Source organism: Oratosquilla oratoria, chromosome 34, assembly GCF_046742065.1.
Source record: "Oratosquilla oratoria isolate Oo_2021 chromosome 34, ASM4674206v1, whole genome shotgun sequence".
Classification (NCBI taxonomy): domain Eukaryota; kingdom Metazoa; phylum Arthropoda; class Malacostraca; order Stomatopoda; family Squillidae; genus Oratosquilla; species Oratosquilla oratoria.
The window spans coordinates 10,557,980-10,567,979 of NC_134810.1; the positions used below are offsets into that span (position 1 = coordinate 10,557,980).

Genomic DNA, 10,000 nt, shown 5'->3' on the forward strand with positions numbered 1-10,000 from the left:
GTGGAGTCAAACGAGACAATAGGAAATACTGGGCCGAGTCGTGCCACCAAATTGGCTGGAGACTTGACTCTGAAACAGTGGACTAGAGCCCTCTTGAAGAGGAATTAAGAAAGGTTTGTCATGGGAATCGTTGGACTATTGAGGGTCATTCAATGTAAATTTCCTCAAACCTATTTACCGAACCCTGTAGAAAGTCGGCTCAAAATATGTGATTCAGGTAAGCAGTGTCCTAACAGCTGATAGCCAACTAGTGTCAGCAATTTGAGCAGCTGTTTATGGCCGCCTATCCAAGCGACTGGCTTCCCCTGACTGATGCACAGTTGCTAATTTACCAATAGATGAAACTCAGTCATTTCTAAGTGAGGTTAAAGAGGTCTGTAAATTGAAGGGTGGAAATGTGGCTGGCATTTGCAGCGTTAGTTTGGAGATGCTGAAGGCAGGAAGTGGAACCATGTTACGTGGGATGCGTGTGATGTTGTTTGCATTCTTTCTGACTGTAAAAAAGGAGCTGGTCGTCCTTGTCTGGAAGGGTAAAGGGGAGCAGCTGGACTACAACAATTAACATAATGTTTATTGCTTAGTGTGCCGGGCAAGATGCTCGCCCATCTGTTGCTAGTGCGGCTTTGCTTGCACCTGCTAAAGTGAGGCGTGAGCAGTCTGGGTTTAGGTCCAGTATGTTAACAACTGATCGGCCCTTGCACTTTGTAATCTTGTGTAATGCCTGCATGAGTTTCAATAGGTGTTGCTTGCATCCTGTGTTCATATCAAGAAGGCGCTGAATTCAGAGCAGCGTGTGATGCTCTGGTATTTTCTGCATATCCGTGGGGTTTCTGCGAGGATTATTGACCTTATATCTGATATATACTCTGGGACAGAGAGTGCCCTATCGTGAAGTTTCTTTCCTGTTAATCTAGAAGGGAGGAAGAAGGTGTGTATTCTTACATCGACATTTTTCGACACCCCTTCAAACCTAGTATGGGTATTGACAGCAAGTTTTAATAAGTCAGTACCTATGAACTTTTTTAACGTCCCCCTGAACCAAGTCACTCAACATGTTCTTATGAATGAAGACTAATACTTACTTAAAAAGGTATGCTAATCACTTTTAACTTCTACTACCTTTTCAGTTCAGCTACATTCCTTAAATATTTTCTCTACCACTTTGGTGACAAAATCTCTTCGATACAATATTGACCACAATGAAAGAAGCTGTGTTTATTGCAGAAAAAATAATTTTGAGCACCTGCATGGACTGGGTATTGGACAGAGTTGGGAATGAATATCATTATGGTGCATCAACTGGCAACACAAAGGTCACCAACCTTGTCTTGCCCATGATGTCGTTGGAATTTATGGTAACAGTCTTCGAATCACTGCATGAGAAGGTGAGACCTCTAGGACTTCAGGTCTCCTGGACGAAGACCAAGGTCCATGGATTTAGGCACATACTGGATGATATAGTTCAAAGTGTCCAAGGATGTGGCCAGGCTAATGATGTCTTGGAAAGCTTAACATACCTTGCTAGTGTAGTGCATGGCAATGGCAGGCTATGTCAAAAAGCCATTTGCAGGGTTGGCATGGATCACAGCGTTATGGACTCGCTCAACCAGAGTATATGGTGTTGTCGCTATTGATGCAAAAAGACGAAGATCTGAATCCTCAAGTAGCTTGTGCTCTTATCTTGCTGTACGGTTGCGAGACATGAACACTGTGTGTTGACTTTAAAATGAATCTCGACGTTTTTGCTACAAAGTGCTTTCGAAGAATTATTGGGTATTACTGGTATGACTTTTTATCGAATAAGTGACTACTCCTTGTAACCCAGTCAAACCTTGTTACCAGCTTGAATGAATTGTTGATTCTCACAACCAGCATAAATCATGAACGTCATCTTTAAACATATGAGAATGTGACACTCTTCCCTGATGGTGATCCCACTTATTTTCACAAGAGAAAACCCAAGGTGGGGGAGACGGAGGGGTCGTCCGGAGAACTCGTGGCTGGACCAAGCTGACCGTTCCTTTTAAGGTGGTTTCTGAAATGGCAAGAATGGCTGCATGGAAACAAGCTTGGGGAAGCCATTGGAAATGGTGTCGGCGTGCAAATGAATCGACGCCCCCCCCCTCGTATGCTCACCGTTAATGATGATGCTATTGTTGTTGTCGTTGTCGCTACCATCCTTATAGTTCTCGTTGCCGTCTTCGTTGTTGTTATTGTCACCACTGTTGTCGTTGTCTCTGTCATTGTTGGCGCAGAAGCCAGTGTTCTTGTCATTTCTGTTGTTTATATTGTCAACAGTGTCATTGTTACTGTTGTCAATGATGTTCATGTAATCTTGTTATTCATAAGATCATCTTGTTCCTATTATTCTTTTCAAGATGCTTGCGTTCGGGGGCACGAGTCGAGATCTGTTCCTCTCTGGGTCGAGGTGGGGATGAGGATCGGGTACGAACAGAAAAAAGAAAGAAAAAAATCCAACTATTCCCTACAGGTGCTTCTGGAAACTCTAGGATCAAAACAAAAACACCTCAGCGTGAGTTGATCAATAAATAATTTCCTTGGTTCGTGAATTTATTTCAAGGCGCGAATGAGTATTTTTTTTTTTTTTTATCCCGAACGACAAGAAGGAAAGAGAGAAAGAAACAAAGAAAGAAAATGTGTGAGTGACTGCTAGCTGTATCTAAATATCGTAAGGATATTGATTTTGATTTGATAAGCAAAACGATTAATTCCCTCAGGTTATTGTTTTCTTTTTTATCCCTGAAAAGTTTTTTTTTTTTTAAACAAAGGAACATGTATAAAGTCGTCTCTGTGTGGAATAATGCTTGGCTGTGCAGACGATACAAATGATCTGAAATAATATTAATACGAAGCCTTGCACCCATTTCCTAATTCGGTGCCAAAAAAGTTAGATTAAAAGAATAGATTGACATGAATGTATATACCCCACCAAAGTCAGCGATTTGAAGCCATTAGCATAAATTTCCTAAATGACCTGACCATCAAAGCCTTACTCATTACGGTCTCACATCTAAGATTTATCTAAAATATAGATATATTAATGACGTATAAAAAATATATCTACTATAATAAAGTAGTAGCCTCTGTCTGTCTGTCTGTTTGTTTGTTTGTTTGTTCACGAACTCCTCCTAGGGTTTTGGAGATAGACCACTATAACCATATATATATATTCTGATTCCCTATCACTCCAGGTACTTGGATAACTATATTTCATTAAGAAAATATTTGGGTGAGGGTTAAAGTCAGGTGGTTTATAGTTTGGTAACACGCCACTACTGTAGTTTCCCCTTACCTCGCGTAGGATTTTTGTGACTTAAGAATTAATATGATTAAACAAACCATTGTATGTGTTCATAAATATTATTTATATTTGTGAAATTAATGTTGCCACAAACCATGATAGCTTTTGTAAGATGAAAACATTTAACTGTGAAATTATTGTATAATATATAATAATAACGGACAAACAGGTTTTCCTGAAGCGTGTAATTATAATAAAAAAAACATTGTTAGCAGCAAAATGACACATTGTATGTGTTTCTTTTTTTTTTTTAGAAACTTCGCTATGCACGATTACCAACCCTTACGAACAAACAATACCCAAACAACTGGGATATCATTCCTTCCGATAAAAGCCCATTAAAACGCTAATTTCTGACCTGTTGTGAAATACTGTACACGAGATCATTGTATACAAAACAAACAAACACACAAACAAACAAACAAATAAGCAAATAGATGAATAAATTAGTAAATAGAAAAGTAAACAAATAAACAACCGAATCAATAGAAAAATAAATAAATAAACAAATAACTAAACAAATAAACATATAAATACGTAGATGAAATAATAAACGGACGCTTAAGTGGACAAGAAGCCAATGAATAAATTATAATTAAAGGGGATACAACAGTACTTCCAGAAGTTCCATAAGAAGGGTCAAAGGTCAGGAAGATGTTGGTCTTAACCTCGCTGCACATAAGTTGAATGACACAGAGAAGTTCTGGATAAGTTCCAGGAAGTTCTATAAAAATCCAGAAGGTTCCAGGAAGTTAAGACGATGTTAGTCTCCACCCCGCTGCACATAAACTGAATGACACAAAGAAGTTCTGGACAAGTTCCAGGAAGTTCTGTAAAAATCCAGAAGGTTCCAGGAAGTTAAGACGATGTTAGTCTCCACCATGCTGCACATAAACTGAATGAATGACACAGAGAAGTTCTGGACAAGTTCCAAGAAGTTCTGTAAATATCCAGAAGGTTCCAGAAAATTAAAACGATGTTAGTCTCCACCATGCTGCACATAAACTGAATGACACAGAGAAGTTCTGGACAAGTTCCAGGAAGTTCTGTAAATATCCAGAAGGTTCCAGGAAGTTCTGGAATAAGAAAAAAAAGTTTTCGGAGGTTCTGGAAATTATTGTGTGTGTGATTCGTCCCCATGGTCTTGAATCACGTGATGGACTCGTGATCGACAGTTATTTCCCTCCCGGAAGAGCTCAGAGCTCATGTATAACCAATCTATGGGTAATGCTGTGACCTTACACACACACACACACACACACACACACACACACACACACACACACACACACACACACACACACACACACACACACACACACACACACACACACACACACACACACACACACACACACACACACACACACACACACACACACACACACACACACACACACACACACACACACACACACACACACACACACACACTAACACAACTTCCCGCCCACGAGAGTTGGAGTAACGACTCACAGCGCAACAGTACTGAAATTATTTCAGCCGTGGGCGGGATTCGAACCCGGACCGCCGTAATGACTGCCGGGTGTGTGTGTGTGTGTGTGTGTGTGTGTGTGTGTGTGTGTGTGTGTGTGTGTGTGTGTGTGTGTGTGTGTGTGTGTGTGTGTGTGTGTGTGTGTGCGCGTGCGGGAGGATCCAGGAAATTCCGGAGATGTTCTGGGAGGTTTAAGGAAGTTCTGGGAGGTTCCATTATATTCTGGAAAGGTCCGGGGAATTTTGGGAGGTTCCAGGAAGTTCTGGGGAGATAGGAATAATTTCTCGCAAATACAAAAACAAATATATGGAGACAAATTTGTTATTGCCATTATCTTTTTGTATTTAAAATTGCTGTCACAGGTGAATGAAAAAAATGAATTGCTTCTGGATTTGCGTCATAGTATCGATGACCACAGACGCCACCAGAAGTGCCCAAAATGGCGCCCTCCATCTGGCAACACCGAGCACCCGCGAGTGACGTCACTGACAGAGCGAAGTTTGTATGTCGTCTTTAGTGTGACGTCAGTATACTGCGGACCGCCCCAGGGGATGGACTGACCCGTCCTGCTCCTGCCCTCGACCGTTAAAACAGTTTTTTATTTTATCTATTTATTTATTTTAATTAAAATTGAGAGTTCGGTTTGATTACCTTCTACAGGAGGCTGGGTTTGGGGGACAATAAGAACAAAAGAGGTTTTGTAACAAGAAGGATGGTAATGATAATAACAATAATAATAATGATAATAACAATAATGATAATGATAATAATAATGATAATAATAATAATAAAAATAATGATAATGAAAATAATAATAATAACAATAATAACAATAATAATAGTAATAATAATAATAATAATAATAATAATAATAATAATAATAATAATAATAATAATAATAATAATAATAATAATAATAATAATAATAATAATAATAATAATAATAATGATAATAATGATAATAATGATAATAGTGATAATAATAATGATAATAATGATGATGATGATAATGATAACATATTAATTATTGGCTTGGATTTCAGTGACTGGAAACCCGCTGCCCCACAGCGACCGGTATCGGTTCTCGGGCCCTTCCATAGATCTCTCTGGGTAGAAACATCGGATTGCTATTTGTATCTCATTTGTGTGGGTCTGTTCCCGTGTTACCGGCTGAAGGTAGTAGGGAAGAGTCGCCGGTTGTCAACTCGCCTCGTGTATAAAGGTGAAGAAAATACAACTGAAGTTGATAGACCTTGGATCTTGTCCGGGGATCGAGTGTCAGCCCCTGGGGGCTGCGCCTCCAGATGGAAGTGAGATTTTATATATATATATATATATATATATATATATATATATATATATATATATATATATATATATATATATATATATATATCCCAGGGAGACGATTCTCTACGATGTACTTCTTCCAGGACAACCAATGCTGTGGGGTCTCGAGGCCGGGCCCCAAGGTTGAGCTTCTGGCGCAAGAATGAACTTGTGAGAACTCGAAGGTGCTTTGGGGAGCAGAGGAACCTTTCGATCTGCAGAGGAACCTCTCGATCTGACGGAAGACTTCCACTGGCGCGTCGACCACATCTACTCTTCGAGTACCAGGTCCCCTTTGATGAGGTCTGCAGCTTTAGGACGACTATTTGAGACCTCCGTGACGGAGTGATGACGTAGACAAATTGATGACGTAGGAGGAGGAGGAGAGGAGGAGGAGAGGAGGAGGAGCCAGGAGGCCAAATGGAGGGGTCTTGTTCTGACTTGAAAAATGTTCTTGGAAAAACAAGAACATGACTCTTCCATACCCTTATTCTTCCGTAGGTCGTCCAGGTCAACGTGAATGTTCAATGTTAACTAAACAGTACAAAGCATATGATATGGTACAATACGTATTCCCATTAACGTGGTGGAATGATCAAAGACTCAGTAGACAAAGAAGAACGTAAATAAAACGAATGAAAAAATGCACACACACACACACACACACACACACACACACACACACACACACACACACACACACACACACACACACACACACACACACACACACACACACACACACACACACACACACACACACACACACACACACACACACACACACACACACACACACACACACACACACACACACACACACACACACACACACACACACACACACACACACACACACACACACACACACACACACACGTATAAGGTTTAAAGTGAGACTAATGAAGAAGATAACAACAATCAAAGGGATAAAGCAAACAAGAAAGAAAATATATTGGCAAATCCTCAGAATAAAGGACAGTCTAGGATTGGGACTGGTGGCAATTATGCTCATAGTTTACATAAAATGATCTGACAGAGAGAAAACGTTAACCTCTTAATCCATGATGTTCCCTCAATCTGAATAAAATTGTCTGGTGGGACAGCGCGGTAGCCCATTGGATACCCTGTCGAACTCATCAGCGGGTGATCGTGAGTTTGAATTCCGGGACTCGCTGCAAGATTCCAGCGCTGGTTCCCGACAACCCTGACCCAAGGTCCATATAGTATAGGTCAACGCACGCGCAGGTCCAACTACCCAGCGGGAGAAGTGGAGGGTTAGTGACGTCACTGGGTACATCCCACGTGACCTGTCAGGGGTCCCTCTCCTCCTCCTCCCCCTACCCTTGGCTCCCGCTCTCTCTCTCTCTGCTCCCACTCAAGGCCTTGCTTTCGCTCTCTTTCTCTGCTCCCGCTCTCTCTCTCATAATAATAATTAGTATTACTACTATTAGGCTGGAAGGCGACTCAACGGCTTGCAGCAAATGGCATGGCTTCGTCCTACTAAGGGTTTTTTTGCTTCCAAATGCGTGGTATTCTTTCTTTATTTATTTGTTTATTTATGAATTTATTTATTTATTTATCTATTTATTTATCTATCTATTTATTTGTTTATTTACTTATTTATATATTCATTTATCTATTTATTTAATTATTTATTTATTCATTCATCTATTTATTCATTCATTTATTTACTCATTTATTTATTTATCTATTCATTTACCCAGAATCAAACATTGGAGGCATGTGTTAGGTCTCCATCTATCAATTCTAAAGATACTTGAACTTTTTACATAGAGAGAGCTGGCAACTGGTGGCAGCTCCCTTGTCCTACTACTTTAAATGTCCCAGTTGGAAGAGTTAATCTTGAAAAAGTTTATCATATATCTGCTGAGTGTTAAAGCTGTGACGACGATCGGAAGCGGCCGATTGTGTGGGGTATAAAAAAACAAGTGCAACATGCTGTAGACTTAGAAGTGGCAAATAACGGATGATGCGAGCGCATATAACGTGTGATTGAAGTTGTATTTTGAATTTATTGCATAGCTTGTAATATTTAAGAATGTAGCTATTAAGAGAGAAAAAAATCTGAATGTAATTATCCGCAGCCTCACATTGGCCGTCAACAGTCCTCGGGATCTAGCACAGATCTCTCTAGCAAGAAACTTTGGACTGTTGTCTGTGTTGTGCTCATATGCCAGCTCTTCCTATGTGGAAAAAATATATATATACATACATACATACATACATACATATATATATATATATATATATATATATATATATATATATCGTGACATCATGACAGGTGTATGAATGGTAAGAATGGAAAGACACGATTGGGAACAAGATATTTTATTCCATTACCTCTGAAGAATCCTCAAAGGCGAAACCGGTCAGGAATAAAGTCTCTTGTTCCAAATCGTGTCTTTCCATTCTTACCATTCATATATATATAGTTCCAGCCCCTCAGGACCGCACTTCCAGATGGAGGTAAGGAAGAAGATGAATTTTTGAAATAGGAAACAGGGAGGGAGATGATTCACCCGTTTTCCATCTTGTAGGATCACATCCGCTAGCAACAGGTATGCGTCATCAGCTCAATGGTTCCTATATGATTAATATATTGACTAAATATCATCGCCCTCCAAATACGATTCTTCAATATCGTCTCTGTATTGTCAGTATTAATATACAATACGGATTATTTTGTAAGATCATTGTCTGTACGGGGGATTTTAATCCCTTGGATGAGGGTATGGTAAACGCAAAACGCTGGTCACATGCAGCAGCAGTATGAAATCTGTATATAAGAAAAGGATAAGGCAAAACTTTGGATGAACCAAAATGGGTTCCGTGTCTGTTTGATCTCTTGGGAGAAGGAGATAACGACGTGAGGGGGAAAGAAAGGAAAGATGTGACAAAATCGTGTCTTTTTTCCAGAAAGGACACAACGTCCAGATGTAAGTAAATAAGAAAAAAAAAAAAAATCCGGATACAAGTTTGATTCAGAAATCTGTGAATAAATGAAACATGGTTCCAGGTATACGGAGCAAAACTCCAGATTTTTATGGCTATATGGCCTATGGAAAACAAAAACTTGATCGATAAACAATTATGCAAACAGTAACACATAAACTCACGTCCTACAGCACGCGTGCTGAGCCACGATCATCCTTAACTCCCTTGGACATAAAACCCTTTCCTGATCTCTCTCTCATCCCCACTCACTCACCTTGTTGTCCGGTTCTGGTCTGACGGAGATGAGAAGCGAGAACTCCGGAGGGAAACCGTTTCGGAAGAGGTCACGGGTGTGCAGAAGGACCGGTTGGTTCTTGGCTGCCCGGAAGGCGCCCGGACGGGACGTCGAGGGTCGCCAGCCGAAGGTCACCGGGTTGTAGCGTTCGTCTTCCAGCCGCAGGACGTCGATGGCCGCTGTCGGAAAGTCAAAAACTTGTCAAAAGAGAAAAAGAAAGAGGAGGAGGAACAAGAACAAGAGAAGGAGAAAGAAGAAGAAGAAGAAGAAGAGGATGAGAGAAGTCGAAAACTTGTCAAAAGAGAAATAGAAAGAGGAGGAGGAGCAAGAACAAGAGAAGGAGAAAGAAGAAGAAGAGGATGAGGAAAGTCGAAAACTTGTCAAAAGAGAAATAGAAAGAGGAGGAGGAACAAGAACAAGAGAAGGAGAAAGGAGAAGAAGAAGATGAGGAAAGTCGAAAACTTGTCAAAAGAGAAAAAGAAAGAAGAGGAGGAACAAGAACAAGAGAAGGAGAAAGAAGAAGAAGAAGAGGATGAGGAAAGTCGAAAACTTGTCAAAAGAGAAAAAGAAAGAGGAGGAGGAACAAGAACAAGAGAAA

General features: G+C 40.2%; 1 protein-coding gene across 3 annotated transcripts in view; it reads right to left on the reverse strand.

Moving 5' to 3' along the window:
* Nucleotides 1-10,000, reverse strand: part of LOC143018055 (uncharacterized) — a 605,580-nt gene that overhangs the window by 155,951 nt on the left and 439,629 nt on the right. For all 3 annotated transcript variants that reach the window (XM_076173107.1, XM_076173105.1, XM_076173106.1), the window contains exon 5: nucleotides 9,382-9,581. In XM_076173107.1, coding sequence (XP_076029222.1) covers nucleotides 9,382-9,581 — 200 coding nt within the window. The remainder of the gene's footprint in view (nucleotides 1-9,381; nucleotides 9,582-10,000) is intronic.